A 20107-nucleotide genomic window follows, 5' to 3' on the forward strand; every position below is an offset into this window, starting at 1 on the left:
GTTGGTAAACTAGACCATCGGGATCCAGATGGGTGATACCCCAGTATCCCTAGAGGTAAGGATCTGCCATAAGTACCTAAGATGGGAGTACCACTGATAACTGTCCACTGGTATAATCTAATACAGTCATAATATACACATTGTTATACAGACGTCTGCAGACAGTCTCCCCATACAGATGCAAGAGGTACTCAGTGCTGAATTATATAGGTGATATATCACCACTCCTGTCCATGGATTGTGTCTGGTATTGCAGCGAACCACCATTGACTTCACTGAGGTTAAGATGCTACTAATACCTAAAACTGTCTTTTTTTTTTTTTTTTTTTTTTTTTTGTTAATTGTAGCTCAAAATTCCCAGATGAGTAGTAGCTGCCAAAGTATAAACAGCATCCTCAGTGACGGGGATAGCGGCCTGCCGGGCAGCCCCTCCGGAAGCGGCACCGCTGGATCCAGACGTCAGCCCTTTGTACCGTACAGAGACTCCATTCTCACTTGGCTTTTAAAGGACAGTCTTGGGGGCAACTCAAAGACCATCATGATAGCCAGTAAGTTACCCATTTACTTTATTTTTTGACTGTAAAATTTAACTTAAGTATTGACAGTACATGCAGATTTCTCCCCATTCATTTTCTTTCGAATCAACCGGTGTCAGAAAGTTTTATATAGATTTGTACTTTACTTCTATGTAAAAATCTCCAGTCTTCCAGTACTTATCATCTGCTGTATGTCCTGCAGGAAGTGGTGTATTCTTTCCAGTCTGACAAAGTGCTCTCTGCTGCCTTGCTGCCTGTCCATGCCAGGAACTGTCCAGAGCAGGAGAGGTTTTCTATGGGGATTTGCTGCTGCTCTGGACAGTTCCTGACATGGACAGAGGTGGCAGCAGAGAGCACTGTGTCAGACTGGAAAGAATACACCACTTCCTGTAGGACATACAGCAGATGATAAGTACTGGAAGAATGGAGATTTTTAAATAGAAGTAAATTACAATTCTATATAACTTTCTGAAACCAGTTGAGTTGATTTTTTTTGTTTGTTGCTGGAGTACCCCTTCAATGATTCAATATTAAATTCACACAAGTAGGTATAATAACAGTTTTGTTCATTTGAAATCTAAATAACAAAAAGGCAAAATTTGTGTTTTTATTCTATTATTTAGTATTTTATTACATCATATTATGTTTATTTCAGCTGTGTCTCCAGCAAGTAGCAGCTACAACGAAACCATGAGTACCTTACGCTATGCTTCAAATGCCAAAAACATCATCAACAAGCCCAGAGTGAACGAGGCAAGTATTGCTGGGTGTTACTGTTCTTGTCATGTAGGGATATGACCGTGAGCTGTGATTCTGACTCTACTGCTGCTTTTCATGGTTTGTTAGCATCAGTTCTGTCATTGTTTCACTTGACCATGGATAAATATGTTGGAATAAGAAGTGCTTTTGTCCCTGTGCCCTGGATTGGAATCGCAGCATTGACCGCAGAAGGGAACCATTGTGTCTGAAACAATGTAGAAGTGTATGAAAGGAAGTCTTGTAAAAGAATCTTGGAGCCTTTTATATAGCATTATACGTGATACACCCCCCAGATTGGATACATTTGAACTTTTCATTTGTTTGTAGTAACATTAAAGGGGTATTCCACTTAAACATAACTTTTCTTATGTTGCAGCTCATGGTGAGACTAACAATTCCTTCCATACCTGTTGTTATCTATTCAGTCTCCTTCCCCCAGTTCTGAGCTGCTGCTTTCTGCTGAAAACACACAAAAAACAGTGTGTGAGCTTTTCTATCCTCCTGCCCCTCTGTTCTGTAAACAAGTCCCTATCTGCAACTTTGTAGAAGCTTTGTAATGCTAGGAGGGATAATCACAGTGAGTTCACTAGCAACTTGACCTCAGAATAACCCTCCCAGCATCACAAGGAAGCTACAAAGTTGCAGATATAAACAAGTTCCTGGCAGGTTTTGTCAACGGGGTGGGGGGAGAAAAGCTCACACACAGAATTTTGTGTCTTCAGCAGAAAGCAGCAGCTGAGAACTGGGGAAGGAGACTGAATAGATAATAAGTATGGAAGGAATTGTTAGTCTCACCATAGGCAGAAACATATAAAACGTTATGTTTGAGTGGAACTCCAATGCCAGGCTCATATTAGCATTTTTTTGCACCCATAATACAGATGGAAATCTGGGCAGAACCACACGTCTAATGACCCCAATTGATATTATTATAGTAATACATAAGGGTCCATTTACACAGAAAGATTATCTGACAGATTATCTGACAAACATATGAAGCCAAAGCCAGAAACAGACTATAAACAGATCAGGTCATAAAGGAAAGTCTGAGATGTTTCCTCTTTTCAAATCCATTCCTGGCTTTGGCTTCAAATCTTTGGCAGATAATCTGTTAGATAATCTTTCTGTGTAAATGGACCCTTAGGCTACAATTTTGGATCATTACGCCCTTGAAGGGGCTGCAGCATGCAGCCATATGGTTTGAGAGGCAGGAGGTGGGGTTTAGCAGGTGACATGGCTTAGCCAACAGGAGTTGTTGTTTGAATGAAGGTGTGGCTTAGCAGGTGGTGGGTTTTAGCCAGCAGGGGGTGTTGTCTAGCAAACGGGGTGTGGCTTAGCAAGTGGTATGACTTGGTTGGAAGAGGTGTGGCTTAGCAGGAAGAGGGTGTGGCTTGAAATACAACAACTTGCACAAAAATTTTGGGTGTTAAATATTGGTGTAAAGTGAGTCAACTGTTAGATGGTGAAAAACATTGATCTTATGTGAACTTTTTGAACAGTGAATATATTTTATTTATGCTCTTTTTTAGCCGTTTTGTGGCTGTTTTTTTTTTTTTTTTTTTTTGTGGCTGTCATTTAAAATATATATTTTAATATGACGTTCTCCTTTTTTGCCATGCTAACATTATATTAACAATAAATAATAAATTTCCTGTACGTATCTTTCAGGACACCAATGTAAAGCTGATCAGAGAACTCAGGGAAGAAATTAACAGATTAAAGGCCATGTTAAGGAGTTTTGAAATGGTATGGTTTTCTGCTTCCTTTTACTGTGTGTGATGTGTATTTTATCTCTCATGGCCATCGCTCGTTTATGTTGCCGTTTCCATTTTCTGTCCACTTGCAGAGAACGGTCAGCCCTTTCAGCGAGGAGCGAGATGGAAACCTAACAGAACTGGTGCTACAGAACGAACTAAAAGTGAGTATATACAGGTCCTTCTCAAAAAATTAGCATATAGTGCTAAAGTTCATTATTTTCCATAATGTAATGATAAAAATTAAACTTTCATAAATTTTATAATCATTGCACGCCAACTGAAATATTTCAGGTCTTTTATTGTTTTAATCCTGATGATTTTGACATACAGCTCATGAAAACCCCAAAATCCTATCTCAAAAAATTAGCATATCATGAAAAGGTTCCCTAAACGAGCTATTAACCTAATCATCTGAATCAACTAACTCTAAACACCTGCAAAAGATACCGGAGGCTTTTAAAAACTACCAGCCTGGTTCATTACTCCAAAAAGCCATCATGGGTAAGACTGCCGACCTGACTGCTGTCCAGAAGGCCATCATTGACACCTTCAAGCAAGAAATTTCTGAGCAAATAGGCTGTTCCCAGAGTGCTGTATCAAGGCACCTCAATGGGAAGTCTGTGGGAAGGAAAAAATGTGGCAGAAAATGCTGCACAACGAGAAGAGGTGACCGGACCCTGAGGAAGATTGTGGAGAAGGACCGAGTCCAGACCTTGATGGACCTGCGGAAAGCAGTGGACTGAGTCTGGAGTAGTAACATCCAGAGCCACTGTACACAGGCGTGTGCAGGAAATGGGCTACAGGTGCCGCATTCCCCAGGTCAAGCTACTTTTGAACCAGAAACAGCGGCAGAAGCGCCCGACCTGGGCTACAGAGAAGCAGCACTGGACTGTTGCTCAGTGGTCCCAAGTACTTTTTTCTGATGAAAGCAAATTTTGCATGTCTTTCAGAAATCAAGGTGCCAGAGTCTGGAGGAAGACTGGAGAAGGAAATGCCAAAATGCCTGAAGTCCAGTGTCAAATACCCACAGTCAGTCATGGTCTGGGGTGCCATGTCAGCTGCAGGTGTTGGTCCACTGTGTTTTATCAAGGGCAGGGTCAATGCAGCTAGCTATCAGGAGATTTTGGAGCACTTCATGCTTCCATCGGCTGAAAAACTTTATGGAGATGAAGATTTAATTTTTCAGCATGACCTGGCACCTGCTCACAGTGCCAAAACCACTGGTAAATGGTTTACTGACCATGGTGTTAGTGTGCTCAATTGGCCTGCCAACTCTCCTGACCTGAACCCCATAGAGAATCTGTGGGATATTGTGAAGAGAAAGTTGAGAGACGCAAGACCCAACACTCTGGATGAGCTTAAGGCCGCTATCAAAGCATCCTGGGCCTCCATAACACATGAGCAGTGCCACAGGCTGATTGCCTCCATGCCAAGCCGCATTGAAGCAGTCATTTCTGCAAAAGGATTCCCGACCAAGTCTAGAGGGCATAACTGAACATAATTATTTGAAGGTTGACTTTTTTTTATTTTTTTTATTAAAAACACTTTTCTTTATTGATTGGATGAAATATGCAAATTTTTTTAGATAGTATGTTTGAGTTTTCATGAGCTGTATGCCAAAATCATCAGTATTAAAACAATAAAAGACCTGAAATATTTCAGTTGGTGTGCCATGATTCTAAAATATATGAAAGTTTAATTTTTATTATTACATTATGGAAAATAATTAACTTTAGCACTGTATGCTAATTTTTTGAGAAGGACCTGTATATGAGTCTTATATCAATAGTGATGCATTACACACCCAGGACCTTTTATGTTGTCTATTTAAAGGAGATGTCCGGCCAAAACTATTTTTTAATATGTTATTACTTATGGAAAGTTAGACAACTTTCTAATGTGCATTAATTATGGGAAATTAGGGCTATTTCCCTTAATTTTGTAGATCAGGGAGACTTCAGATTCTCTGAAATACTGTGACGTCACAAACCGGGGGTGTAATTACAATGGAGTGTCCAGCATGGGCGCACTATATATAGTACCATTGACTTCTATATATAGTGCGCCCCTGCTGGACACTCCATTGGAATTACAATGCATGTGTGTGTAAATGGAATATACAGTGTTTTTGAATGAATACAGTTATGGAATACTTTGGGGGGCAAGTGTCCTTGCTCCCCAAAGTATTCCATAAATGTAATCAATCAGTACATCACAGTTAACCCGCCGCCCACAGCGAATGAATGGAGTGTCGGCCTGTGTGATTGCCGAGGACCCATAATTAAGATACTTATCGTCTATCTTATTGAGATGTGATAAGCTTTCTCTTTGGATAATCCCTTTTAAGTAAAGACTGGATTGCTTACTTGAAAGTATAACTTTGACAAGTAGCTTGCACAATATGACCACTAGATGGCACTATGTGCTTATGTAACAATAAACTGAGACTAATATGGGTGGTGGAACACACACATAGACAGCATGTACATGTACATTGTATTATTTCCTTTATTAAGAAGTCAAATAACCTATAGACATTTCTAAAAAGAATGTAATGTCGGTACCACAACTGTGCTTTTATAATGCGTTCACCTAGTTATACCCCTACAGCTATTTCAGACTGTGTATTTAGTGTGAAATGCATTACTCTTTTTTTGGTGCGTTTACAAAGACAGATTATCTGAAAGATTGTTGAAGCCAGGAATGGAGTTGAAAAGAGGATAAATCTCAGTCTTTCCTTCATGACCTGTTCTCTGTTTATAGTCCATTCCTGGCTTTGGCTTCAACAGTCTGTCAGATAATCTGTGTGTGTAAGCACACCATTAGAAAAAATAAAGAACGTATATAAGGATAAAACGTTCTATTGCCATGCATCGCTTCCACAGTTCTTCAGATGTATATGCTGTGTAGTATATGGAATTGCAGACACGGACAGATTCTGGCTAATGGCGGAGGATCCTGAATGATTCTTTAATTGGTTAAAAAAAAATGCTGATAATGGCATACGTCTTATGCATGGCTCCAGTGTAAGTTATTACTTTGTCTTGTCTATACTTTGTCTTGTCTGTATGTGATTACAGATTGAGCAGCTCACCAAAGACTGGACAGATAAGTGGACGGATAAAGCAGCGCTTATGGAGCAGTACAATGTTGATATTAATGAGGGGAAAGCCAGGGTGACCATTGGGGACTCCGGCTTACCTCACCTCATTGCGGTGGACGATGATATCCTCAGCACTGGAGTGGTCATCTATTATCTTAAGGTCTGTGTTATGGTTTGTATTTCCCCTGTATAAACATAACCCTGGTAAACATTCCGGTACTTATATAATCTCTGTGCAATGTGCTTCTCTTGCCTATATCTACAGAATGGTGTGGGGGGGGGGGGTCTCAGATTTATTTTAAATGACAGTAAGGGCCCTATTGCACAGAACCATAATTGGCCGAATCAGGCTGATTTGGCCAATTATCACTCTGTGTAACAGACCTAAAATCGTTGGACATATAATTGGTCGCTACGTGTAATAGTGATGCGCGGCCGATGGCTTATGATCGTAGTATAGAGTATTAACTTACCCTACCACATTCCCTGGTGTCTGCATTCTGCCTTCTGCTCCGGTCTCTTCACTGAAATGCAACGGCTGCTCAGCCAATCACTGGCCAAGACAGGCTCAGCCAGCGGCCGGTGGCTTGTTGGTGTATCAACCGTAACAGAAGGCGCAGCTGCAGACAGCGGGAAAGGCCTCTGAAGACACCAGGTAATGTGGTAAGTTAATACTTTATTATTTGACAGTAAAGGCAAGGGCTGCACGCACATCGCTAATGATGTCTGTGCAGCACTTGCTGACCCATAGTCTGCCTGTGTAATTGCTCAGTAAACGAGTGCATTTAGCAGATTGGCGCTCGTTTATATTTTATGATTGGGCCGTCTAATAGGACCCTAATTATCTAAACCAAAGTCGGCCTAAGTATGTATTGAATGGCGATTACTACACAGATTGACTGTCCATGCATTGTAACCCAGCACTGACGCTGAGGAGCAGCTAAATTAGTCTTAAGGGTGCCTTCACACATACCGACTCGCAGCAAAAAACTTGCTGCGAGTTTCTGCTACGAGCCGAGGTCCTGGAAGGCCCCTATCACTACATACAAGCAGTGGTCTGAAAGACCGCTGCGTGTATGTAATGCAGCCGCCCCCTTAACCCCTTCGGCTCCCGCACCGCTGTCTCCATACATTGGCTGGGCGGCAGAGCAGGACCCCGTGCAGGCAGAGCCAGGTAATGTATGGAGACAGCGGTGCGGGAGCCGAAGGGGTTAAGGGGGCGGCTGCATTACATACACGCAGCGGTCTTTCAGACCACTGCTTGTATGTAGTGATAGGGGCCTTCCAGGACCTCGGCTCGTAGCAGAAACTCGCAGCAAGTTTTTTGCTGCGAGTCGGTATGTGTGAAGGCCCCCTTAAAAGGTTGTTGAGCCCCACCAAATTTGTGAATGCTAACTCGAACAATGACATGCCAAGGTGGGTCACCACTAGAGCAATGACTTAGTGTGTGATATCAGACAAATACAGAAAGTGCTGCCCAACCAGGAACGGCCACTGCCGGGACGGGGGCGGCACAGGATCGGGGAAGGGGAAGGTTGTTTTTATGGCAGCCTCAGGCCAGACAATAGTAATGGTGACACAACATGGAAAATATAATTGTATGGTTCCTGTTCATTTCAATGGGAGCCCTACAGCAATATAAGAATAGAGCCTGTCCTGTCGCTTTAATTCCATTGTAAGGAATAACTCCATCAAATCTGAAGCCACCTGATAGCCTACTACATATGTTCTCTAGCAAGAAAATGACGCTGCTTATGGTCAAATCATTTGTATGGTGAAACATGGGCAAAAATGTGTAATCCTGGGAAATGCTCATAGTCTGATCACTCCTCCTCCTCCTCCTCTCCTGTCTGCTCTACATTGTGTCTGTTTACATGCTTGTTTATTGCATTCCATATATTGTCCTTGGTGGGGGCCAACTTGATGATCTGTGAATCCATGTTTCTTTAGAACATCTCCCTCATCTCTGACTCCATTGCAGCTAATTCCCCTGGTGCCATCATTAAATGGTAAAAGCTTTTCCTGAAAACTGATTATGTGGACTAACCTTCTCCTCTCTCTGTCTCTCTCTCGCTCTCTCTCTCTCTCTCTCTCTCTCTCTCTCTCTCTGCATCTTCTCTTCCCCTGGCTCATAGATGAAGCTTTTCTTGTCATTTCTGCTTAGCATTCATTACACTCTGCCGTCTGCCCATTACCAAGAAGGTAAAATGGATTGCCTTGTGTTTCACATTGTGCACGCTCAGACAAAGGCTCCGCGCCTGTAGCCGCCGCGCTGGGCTCGCCGAGGTGTCTGCCGGCAAGTCCCTTGTCTTCATCCTCATTGACGGCTGTGGTTTTTCTGTCTTCCTGTCATCATTTAGGAAGGAACAACAAACGTTGGGAGCGGTGACCACGATATAGGTAAGCAACAAGACATTCATGTTTATTTGACTGTAAGAAAATCACATTGGCGTTTTCTGGTACGACTTATCCAGTATCAATGATTTGTTTAAGGATTTTATTTACTATCTATCTATCTATCTATCTATCTATCTATCTATCTATCTATCTATCTATCTATCTATCCATCCTATGGATGTCTAGTAGATACCAGTAGCAGAGTTGTGATGTAATTGTGTTGGTAAGGATGGGAGTTTTATATAGTGTACACAGTAACAATAAGTCTTGATATAACATGTTAGGTAAATCCTTTAATAACACTAATGGCATTGGTTGCGTATGGGACCCCCTATTCTATGATAATCTAACATCTCCTGACCATTCATAAAATAGCAAACAACTGAGTATATATAATAAGTGGATAAATCCATAAGTACCGCTATGTAACATCCTCTGTGCAGCCCCGGCCTTCCCTGACTTGGGTCTGTGGTGATTCGGCATTTTTTGCCATGTTGGTGATTGATCTATTTTTTTTAGTCTACGTTGATGCAGGATTTACTGCGGTTTTGGACATGGAGCAGCCTTATACATTGGGGACAGTCAGCATCCTGATAACTTTACGTGTCAATTCTTTTTACAGTACTGATTATTTTTTTATTTTATTTTTTTACAATTCCTGTTATCCATAACAGGGGTGAGGTGTGCGGTGTGTGTTTTTTTTTTTTTTTTTAATAAATCAGGGCTGGCTAAAAGAAGTAATACTGAATGTCGATTAAGGGTGCCTTCACACATACCGACTCGCAGCAAAAAACTCGCTGCGAGTTTCTGCTAGGAGCCAAGGTCCTGGAAGGCCCCTATCACTACATACTACTGAAAGACCGCTGCGTGTATGTAATGAAGCCGCCCCCTTAACCCCTTCGGCTCCCGCACCGTTCCCGCACCGCTGTCTCCATACATTACCTGGCTCAGGCTGCACGGGGTCCCGGCGTCTTGCTCTGCCGCGCAGCCAATCAGTGTGTTGCCCAGCCGCAGCCACTGATTGGCTGGGCGGCAGAGCAGGACCCTGTGCAGCCAGAGCCAGGTAATGTATGGAGACAGCAGTGCAGGACCTGTTCGGAGCCGAAGGGGTTAAGGGGGGCGGCTGCATTACATACACGCAGCGGTCTTTCAGACCACTGCTTGTATGTAGTGATAGGGCCCTTCCAGGACCACGGCTCGTAGCAGAAACTCGCAGGGAGCTTTCTGCTGCAAGTCGGTATGTGTGAAGGCACCCTAAAGGGATTTTCCTACACTCAGACATTTATTACATATTCCAATGATGACTGGTGGGGGATAGACCAACGTTTTTGAAATGGGAGCCACCCCCTCCCCCCAACCCCATTTCAATTACAATGAGATTTAGCATGTATTCCACTATTCCACTTAAAGTGACTCTGCACCCACAATCTGCCCTCTCTTGACCGCTTGTACCGTCAGCTGTTTTTAATCCAAGATCTGTCCTGGGGTCCGTTCGGCAGGTGATGCAGTTATTGTCCTAAAAAACAACTTTTAAACTTGCAGCCCTGTGCCAAATTGGCGTGGCCTGGAGTGTGCATTAGGCTGGCACCTCCTCTCTGTCCCTCCTCCTCATCATCATCATCATTAGGAATGCTCCAGGCAGGTTTTCTACTATTCATCACCTGTAAGAACACTGCACATGGGCTGGATCGTTTAGGCACCTGTGCAATGTTCAGACAGGAGAAAATGTTCTAAAGGGAATTCCTAATGATGAGGAGGGACAGAGGGGTGGTGCAAGGTAAGGTCACAGACACTCTTGGCCACGCCAATTTGACACAGGGCTGCATGTTTAAAAGTTGTTTTTTAGGACAATAACTGCATCACCTGCCGAATGGACCACAGGACAGATCTTGGATTAAAATCATTTGAAAGTACAAGTGGTTTGAGGAGGGCAGATTGTGGGTACAAAGTCGCTTTAAAGTCTATGGGACTGGCAAAGATAGCCTAGTACTACTAAGTTACACTTGTGCGCCAGTTCATAGCACCACTAAAAATCCTGACTTGTAGATTAAATAATATTAAGGGGTTGTATCACACTGACAACTCCAGTCTATATGCCCTATTGGGACATATGCCCATCATATAGGAATCTCCCTATAGAATTGCAGGTACATGCATCATCATGCAGCATTTCCCCTGCAAGTAGCTGTATGTATAGATAAAAGCGGCCACGTCTATAATGGTTTCATATCTAGGATATTTTGCATTAGTTTTTGAAAGACAAAACCAAGAGCTGACCTAGCACAGAGAATTTTTTTTAGTGGGAAAGATTTGGACGTTTTTTGTTTTTGAGCCAAATGTGCTTAGTCACACAAATACTGATGGAAAAGACAATGATACTGTGTGTGTGAACATAGCCATCCAGCCAAGCCCTGGAAACAGTTTGGTTGCACCGACCTGTTTATACTATGTGTGTGGTTTCCTGGTCTGTATACGAAATATGGATGCATGTGTCCGCCTTACATAACATATTGTTGTTGTCTCTGGGACTTTAATTAAACACAATCATTGGAAGAGAAGGGAGGTTGTTAGAGCTCCTATGTGATCAGTACAATGATCACGCATTATATAGAATCACTTCCTTCAATACGTATGTATGTTTTACTGCTGTTTTGGGGAAATCTTGGTCCTTCTCATAGTGTCTTGGTTACATCAGTGTTACAGGGTGAGAACATTCAGCAGGATCACTGTGTAATCCAGAACAAGTTTGGAGTAGTAGAGCTGCGGTCATCACCCGGGGCGCCCTGCTCAGTCAACGGACAGGAAGTCGAAGACGTCTGTCGCTTGTCTCAAGGTAAACCTCAAGGGGACCTTTTAATTAGAGACCAGTACGTTGTATGGTAAAGGGGTTGTCAAGTGAAAATCTTTTACTTTCAAATCAACTGATATCAGAAAGTTATATAGATTTGTAATTTACTTCTATTAAAAAAAATCTCAAGTCTTCCCATACTTATTAGCTGCTGTATGTCCTGCAGGAAATGTTTTATTTTCAGTCTGACACAGTGCTCTCTGCTGACATCTCTGGCCGAGACAGGAACTCTGTCTTGGTTTTATATGAATCCCCATAGAAAACCTCTTCTGCTCTGGACAGTTCCTGTCTTGGCCAGAGATGTCAGCAGAGAGCACTGTGTCAAACCCCTTCCTGTATGACATACAGCAGCTGATAAGTAAATTTTTTAATGGAAGTAAATTACAAATCTATTTAACTTTCTGATATCAGTTGATTTGAAAGAAAAAGATTTTCGCTGAACAACCCCTTTAAGCATCCATGTGTGTATATTCTCATTTAAAGTCATCGGGGTCTCATGAGATTTCTTTCTTATGAGATACAATAGACATAAAGCTTATGCGTTTGAGCCTGTCAGGTCTTAATCGTTGCCCTCGCATTTATATATTTTAACATGAAACATGGGAGAGTTATGCTGATAATGTATCATTATCAGGGCCGTATTTACCACTAGGCACCCGTGGTCCGGTACCTAGGGCAGCACCTTAAAGGGGGGCAGCACCAGGGAGCAGGGGGACAGAAAAAACGATTTTTTTTTTTTGTTTTAATTTTTCCCTCCTCCTGTTCAGACTTGCCAGTAAATATGGTGTCTTTTTCCAGGGGGGTGGGGGGTATGGTGGTATTGGTCAGGTCTGGAATCGCCAATAGGTGCGTGTAGATGGGGCGCCTTCAGGTTTAGTGCCTAGGGCAGCCCTGATCATTATGCTTACTCAGTGTATGTAACAATATATATGTATTTATGTATATGTGTATATATATATATATATATATATATATATATATATATATATATATATATATATATATATATATATACACACAATGTGTGTGTGTGTGTATGTATGTGTATATGTGTGATATATATAGATATATATATATATATATATATATATATATATATATATATATATATATTATATGTATATTCATTCATTTCCTTTGGCTTGTTGAGATGCCTCCCCTATAATTTGTCAGAAGACAGAAATCTCAGCAGTAATTTGTGCAGACGTTCTCCATTAATCCGAGCTTAGCGAGCACTCCAGGAATTACTACCAGCCCCAGTGCTGCCAAGTACAGCCGCCCGTGCCAGAGAAGGGAGAAAGAACATATTCACACAGTAAACTAATTACGGTGCAGGCTTTATAGGGGCGCTGCCAGTACCACTGTGCAATGGCTGCTGATCTCATCTTACAGCTACACAGAGCGACCAATGCAAATCACACAACTGCCTGGATAATATAGAATGGGTGTAGGTAATCAGCAAACAAGGAAGTTTTTTCGAATCCACCCTTTAAATCCCAGTTTGCAGTTTTACATATTAAATTTATCAACGTAAAAAGTTGTATCATTGTGCAAATACCTATACTTATCATAGGTTATAACCTGTGTTATACTCCGTAGTTACCCACTTCTGCACATGATTGGGCTGAGGTTTCCCAGCATTCCCTGCTTGCACATAGCTTGCTCTGGTGTTTTGTCACTTAAAGGGGTACACCAGAGATATGCAATTTACTTCTATTAAAGGTCTTCCGGTACTTATCAGCTGCTGTATGTCCTGCAGGAAGTGGTGTATTCTCTCCAGTCTGACACGGTGCTCTCTGCTGCCACCTCTGTCCATGTCAGGAACTGCCCAGAGCAGCAGCAAATCCCCATAGGAAACCTCTCCTGCTCTGGACAGTTCCTGACATGGACAGTGGTGGCAGGTGTCAGACTGGAAAGAATACACCACTTCCTGCAGAGCATACACAGCTGGTAAGTACTGATAACTTTTATTAAAAGTAAATTACAAATCTATACAACTTTCTGAAACCATTTGATTTGAAAGATATTTTTTGCTGGATTACCCCTTTAATGGAGGTACCTGCTAAGTATTATAATTGTACATGGATAAGGCTATGATAAGGTTCCAATCATTTAGTTACATGTAGTGCACTATTCTGCAGTAGGGCACGGTTACTTGGCGATTATGGGCCAAAAAAGTCTGATATTGTCCTGCTTTAAAGGGTGAGCTGACCAATGAGCAAACCCTCATTGGTCGGATAATTGGGCTGTTTTGACCTATTTTAGAAATCAGTGGGTGACACATCTCCCTGTGTGATAGAGGATGTGTGGCGGACAGCTGAGTGCAGCAAAGGGCCATAAACATCTATCGATCATTTCTGCCTCCCTCCCTGATCACTGGGCCTTGTAATAGGACAATGATCTGCAGGCTTAGCACTTGTTTACACAACGGCTTGTGCTGTCTCAGGGCCTTATTACACAGGACGAGCGCCATCCTGTCAGGTCAGCACTCACTTGCTCCTCCATACCTGCTCACTGTCGGCGCTATTACACACACTGACAGCAAGCGGATAATGGGGTGGGAACGGAGAGTAGCGGGAGGGGCTGCCCGGATGACCTTTAGATTGTCTGGGTGGCCCACACACAGATTATCTGAAATATATTTGAAGCCAAAGCCGGGAACAGGTCATAAAGGAAAGACTGAGATTTCTCCTCTTTTCAAATCCAGTCCTGGGTTTGGATACAAAAACTCTCAGATAAATCTGTGTGTGTAAAAGGACCCTTAGGCCATGTTCACACACAGTCTTTCCGTCAGTTGTTTTTCATCCAAAATCGGGAGTGGAACTGACAGGGTAAAGTTATAATGGAAAGATTTGCCCACTTGCTATGTTTTCAACCCACTCCTGGTTTTGATTGAAAAAAGACTGACGGAAATGCTATGTGTGAACATAACCTAATAGGGCTCTTACCTATTGGTCATGACAATGTGAATAGTTCAGGTGGGCTTGTGAATAATTCAAATTCTAAATAATTACCATGGCCAGAACTGATCACATTACGGTAACACTGACCATACGTACGTGACAAGCACTCGCTGATCATCCTATGTGTGTGCAGGCTCTCCCCGAGCAGCAGATATCAGGGGTAACTAGTAGGATTCCTGTCAGAAATAATACACTGACCAAGATCTTCTTTTCTAGGAGCCATCATTGTTTTAGGAAAATCTCATAGATTTCGTTTCAACCACCCAGCAGAGGCGGCAGTACTGAGGCAGATCAGATCTGTAAGTTTACAGCTTATCTTTTTGTGACATTCATATTTAGAAAGTCTATATTAGTCTATCACAGTGGTTTGGAAACTGATTGCAGTAGCTTTATGGTATTTAAAGAAAAGCAATGACCTCTCCCGACCTGTGTGTGTTGTTAAATCCTTATATACCTAAGAAATAACAATTCTGGGCCATTTGTACACTTATCTATAGCTTTGTGATGTTCTGTTCCTCTGTTGTTAGTGCTAGAAATTTATACTAAATAGCCAACTGGGTGTTACTATTTGGGGTGTGTTCAGCTTTGACTTTGTAATTTGATTCTATTTAAAATTTCCAATACTTATCAGCTGCTGTATGTCCTGCAGGAAGTGGTGTATTCTTTCCAGTCTGACACAGTGCTCTCTGCTGCCACCTCTGTCCATGTCAGGAACTGTCCAGAGCAGAAGCAAATCCCCATATAAAACCTTTCCTACTCTCCAGATAGGAAAGAAAGCACCCTTTCCTGCAGGACATACAGAAGCTGATAAGTACTGGAAGACCGGAGATTTATAAATGTATCAGTCATAGCTGATTCACTGCGTTTAGCTGTTGGAACATAATTTTGCAAATGGAGAGCGTTTGTCTCATTTGGAGCAGCAGGACACCCTCTAGAGCTCTCTGAGTTAACCCTGTATTTTATAAACGGACATGTCAGAAGAGGCCACAGGTGTTCTTTAGGGGCTGTATTAGACGGCCCGATGCCTATTACACAGCTGCGTGGTGGGCCCTTGCCCTTAAACTGTATACATAACCTGTCCACAGACCCAGGTGTTGTTTTGGCCTCTGCCCCGCAGCCACCACTGGAGCTTCAGAGCGGGTCTCTGAACTGACGGGGCGCTCAGCCAATCACTGGCCTGGACCTGATGCTCCACCTCTACATTTCCTGCTTCTAATTGGAAGTTACTGTCAACCATAATTATAGTGCTTTTATAAAGTGAGAATACCTCTTTAGGATGTGTTCACACCTACAGGATCCGCAGCAGATCTGCAGCAGATCCGCAGCAGATTTGATGGTGCAGATTTGATGCTGTGTTCAGTTATTTAAATTAAATCTGCTGCGGATCTGACAAGTGTGAACGTACCCTTAAAGGGGGAAAAAAAAGAACAGTAACAGAAAAGTGGGTAAAAAAAAATTTTTTTACTCATCCCTCACTTTTCTGCCATTCTGTTTTCTTGTGCCAGACGTGCTGCGATGACAACCCTAAACACTGAGCACATGATACTGCAACCAATCGCCGACCTCTGCGGTCCCTCCTGCCATATACTGGCTACATTACACTGGCAAGGTGTAATCGACAATAGTGGGTGGGCAACACCTAAATACAGGGACCACAGGTGCAGCTAAACATGCAAAGACAATATACAATAGAAGAAACAAGCTGCATGTCATAGGACATAGTGTGCAGCTTCCTATAACATGCAGCTTGTTTCTTCTATTGTACATCACTGGCGGGGGACACTGGAATGGTGGTGACCTCAGCGGTGATTAAAATTTGTTTTTCTTCTTCCATGTAGTCCCCTTCAATATACAAATAGCTTTTTTTGTATTTAAACTCATACAATTGATCTGTCCCAGTGTGACATGACTGTCTCTACCGCATATGTAACTATTGCAGCGATTACTTACCCTGGTTGTCATCTCTATAGGACAGTCAGGCGTCCTTTGTCAGTGACTGTTCTCTGGAATGGCTGGACCTGTCCGGAGACTTCTCTTCATCTTCTAAAGGGAACTCTCTCATCTCAAATACAAGGTATTTTCTACTTAGTCTGTTGTACTTTATTACCTTCATTTCTCATGTTTTTATGTTTTGTACACTTAATATGTTGGGCCCCAAAATTACATAAGTAGTCTGATCTGGTAGGTAGTAATTCTCAGGGTGCAAAAAACAGTTGGCAGATAATGTTCTGATGAAATAATTCTACTGTAAGTAGACTATAAATTAACCCAACTGCTGCAGAACCTCTTTGAAGGTGCCCGCCTTAGTAGTTTATTGGTGAAAACAAGTGGTATTTCAGCATCCTGGATCCAATGTTCTGCCAGGGGATAGGAATCTGCTAGGGTTGTTTAAAGGGGTATTCCAATCAAACATAACTTTTCATATGTTGCTGCCCATGTTGAGACTTAACAATTCCTTCCATACTTGTTATTTTCTATTCAGTTTTCTTCCCCCAGTTCTGAGCTGCTTTCTGCTGAAGACACAAAAACAGTGTGTGAGCTTTTCTCTGTCTCCCCCTCCTCCCCTGCGAGACAGCTTATATAAACAAGTCCTTATCTGCAATTTTGTAATGCCGAGAGGATTATAATCACAGTGAGTTCATCAGCAACTTGACCTCAGATTAACCCTCTTAGCATTACAAAGAAGCTACAATGTTACAGATACAGCCTGCCAGGAACTTGTTTACACCAGCTGTTTCAGAAGGGAACGGAGAGGAGACAGAGAGAAAAGCTCACGCAGATTTTTGTGTCTTCGGCAGAAAGCAGCAAATCAGAACTGGAGGAAGGAAACTGAATAGATAATAACAAGTATGGAAAGAATCGTTAGTCTCGTCATGGGCAGCAACATATGAAAAGTTATATTTGAGTGGTTTACCCCTTTAAACAACCCTACTAGATGCATATCCCCTGACAGAACATTGGATCAAGCATGGTGAAACACCCTTTGTTTCCACCAACAATAAACTACTGAGGATGGGCACCATGAACGAGGTTCTGCAGCAGCCAGATCAATTAAGGGTAGCTTCACACGTACCGTATCACAGCGGATTTTCTGCAGCTCTCAGTTACTATAGCAGCTTCACACGTACCGTATCACAGTGGATTTTCTGCAGCTCTCAGTTACTATAGCAGCTTCACACGTACCGTATCGCAGTGGATATTCTGCTGCAGATCCGCAGCAGATTTGACTAAATGAATGCAAGCAGCATCAAATCCGCACTGTCAAATCTGCTGCGGATCAGTGCGGATTTGATGCAGTGTTCATTCATTTTGTCAATTCTGCTGCGGATCTGCAGCAGAATATCCTCTGCGATACGGTACGTGTGAAGCTACCCTTTATAGTATTTGTCTCCCTGTAATAATGGACGTATGGTAATTTGAAATCTCAAGACCAATACAAGCCGCAGCTCTGTGTGCAGTACAGCACATTGTATACCTTGCCAAACTTGCACAAGGGTGCAAACTGTTCCCATGTCTTTTGCTTGCAGCAGCAGAGGGATAATGCACCCTAAGGCTATGTTTACACGCTGTATAGAAAGTGGTTGTAGGTAGCATTAAACAACGTCCGTTTACGGCCGCTGTTTGTACAGCGTGTGAACAAATTCTTACAATGCATTAATAGGAATATAAAAATTCATAACCATGCCATTGCTGTGTAGGTTATCCTTACCTTGATATGCTCCATTCATGTCTGTGAACACCTATTGTGGCGATTACATTGCACTTGTGCAGCTTGTGATCTTTGTTATAGGATAATATACCTGATTTCACATTGAGACGTAATGCATCCTCATTCCATTATACAGAGCTGCTATAGTAACTGAGAGCTGCATTATGCTGTGATAGACTATAGTCAGCCAAACCCCTGCACTAGCCTGGGTGGTCCCCGGCACGAGAGGTGGAGCATAGCCTGACAGCGTAGTCTCCTTGCTGCAAATGGTTTGTATGGAGAGGTTTCCTCTATGCAAGCCTCCATAGAATATCATCTCCTACAAGGTTAGAAAGCAGATGCATTACATTGTCATTTCTCTCTCTCTCTCTCTGCAAACATGGAGGAGGCATAACACGGAATAAGGTAAGAGCATTTATCTCTGCCTCTTCCATCACATTGCAGGATCATTGCCTGGAATGGCTTGTAAAGTTCACCGTTCTGCTCCCTTAGAGGAGACATTACATATTTCTGAGATATTCATCTGCTTGTTATAGGGGAGAGAACATGTAAACTGTGCCTGATTCATTGTTATTGAGCTGTAATCTGTGCATTTCACACAGTGTAAACCTATCCAGACTATGCAGTAAAATTGTACTATACTAGAAAGCAGGGGTGGGGAACCTTGGGCCCTCCAGCTATTGCAAAACTACAATTCCCATCATGTCTGGACAGCCAAAGCAAAGCTTTGGCTGTCCAGGCATGATGGGAATTGTAGTTTTGCAACAGCACGAGGGCCCAAGGTTCCCCATCCCTGCTGTAAGCACAGAAGTATTGGGAGGCCATGATTAAGGGGTTCCTCCCCGAAATGCGTCGGCATGTTTTTAACCTTCTTCTGTAACCATGTTTTAAGGACTTTCTAATTAAGACAGAATTCTACCTTCACCTGAAATGTTGCAATATCCATTCCTTCCAGAAGTATTGGGACCCCCATTACACTTACTGGAGCATTTGGGACATCCCATTCTAAATCCATAGGCAGTAATTTGGAGTTGTTTCCCCCATTGCAGTTATAGCAGCCTCCACTCTTAGAAAGTAATTCTACAAGATTTTGGAGGTGTCTGTCTGAATTTCCCCCCATTCATTTAGGCAAAGCATTTGTGGGGTCTGTGGGAAGGGGGGCATCTCACAATCTCTATTGTAGGTGACCCAAAGGAGTTGGATCTAGTTTCTGGTATACAAGAGATACTTGTATGCTTCTTATTTCTACTTCCTATTGGTGTAGTGCAGGGGTACTCAACAAATTTTAGTGAAGGTCCACTTACCGGGGTCTATTGTCAGGTGAAGGTCCGAACTGAACATCAGTAGTAAACGTGTTTTGTTACTTTTCACAAACGTTCTTGAACTACAGAATTGATGGCTTTTTTTTCTATCACCAGCCCTTATATAGTCCCCCTGTGCGCTCCCCCAGTAGTATATAGACCCCACTTTGTGCTCCCCAGTAGTATATAGCCCCCTGTGCACTCCCCCAGTAGTATATAGCTCCCATGTGCGCTCCCCCAGTAGTATATAGCTGCCTGTTTTGTGCTCCCCAGTAGTATATAGCCCCCCGTGTGCTCCCCCTCCATTATAGCCTCCCTGTGCGCTCCCCCAGTAGTATATAGACCCCCTGTGTGCTCCCTTCGTTTGTATAGAGACCCCCTGTGTGCTATCCCGTTTATAAAGACCCCCACTGTGTGCTCCCCAGTAGTATATAGCCCTCTTGTGCACCACATCCCATATAGCATATAATGTAAACAACAAACACACACTTATACTCACCTGGGTTCATCGTCTCCTCTTCTCTTCACTCTTGTGGCCGCACTGCAGGAGTCACAAGAAGCCGCTCTCCCCTTGTCCTTGCGCCGGCGCAGTGACGTCACTCAAGCGCCGACACTAGAGACAGAGAGAGCCACGAGAGTGACTGACAGGGAGGGAGCCAATGGCTCCCTCTCTGTCAGTGCTGCTGCTGCACGGTAACTATGTGCGCTCATAATGAACGGTCATAGTTACTGTG

The 20107-nt window shown here is 42.8% G+C and overlaps 1 protein-coding gene across 4 annotated transcripts in view; it reads left to right on the forward strand.

The window, feature by feature from the left end:
* STARD9 (StAR related lipid transfer domain containing 9) overlaps nt 1-20107 on the forward strand; it is a 103617-nt gene that overhangs the window by 48984 nt on the left and 34526 nt on the right. For 3 of the 4 annotated variants that reach the window (XM_069951035.1, XM_069951036.1, XM_069951037.1), the window contains exons 12-20: nt 348-548; nt 1192-1289; nt 2964-3041; nt 3142-3213; nt 6133-6315; nt 8516-8555; nt 11248-11385; nt 14580-14662; nt 16334-16437. In XM_069951035.1, coding sequence (XP_069807136.1) covers nt 348-548; nt 1192-1289; nt 2964-3041; nt 3142-3213; nt 6133-6315; nt 8516-8555; nt 11248-11385; nt 14580-14662; nt 16334-16437 — 997 coding nt within the window. Of the gene's footprint in view, nt 1-347; nt 549-1191; nt 1290-2963; nt 3042-3141; nt 3214-6132; nt 6316-8091; nt 8165-8515; nt 8556-11247; nt 11386-14579; nt 14663-16333; nt 16438-20107 lie in introns of those variants that run through there. The other variant, XM_069951038.1, reaches the window with a different exon arrangement.

The sequence above is a fragment of the Dendropsophus ebraccatus genome, chromosome 13 (assembly GCF_027789765.1).
Source record: "Dendropsophus ebraccatus isolate aDenEbr1 chromosome 13, aDenEbr1.pat, whole genome shotgun sequence".
In the NCBI taxonomy this organism is placed as follows: Eukaryota; Metazoa; Chordata; class Amphibia; order Anura; family Hylidae; genus Dendropsophus; species Dendropsophus ebraccatus.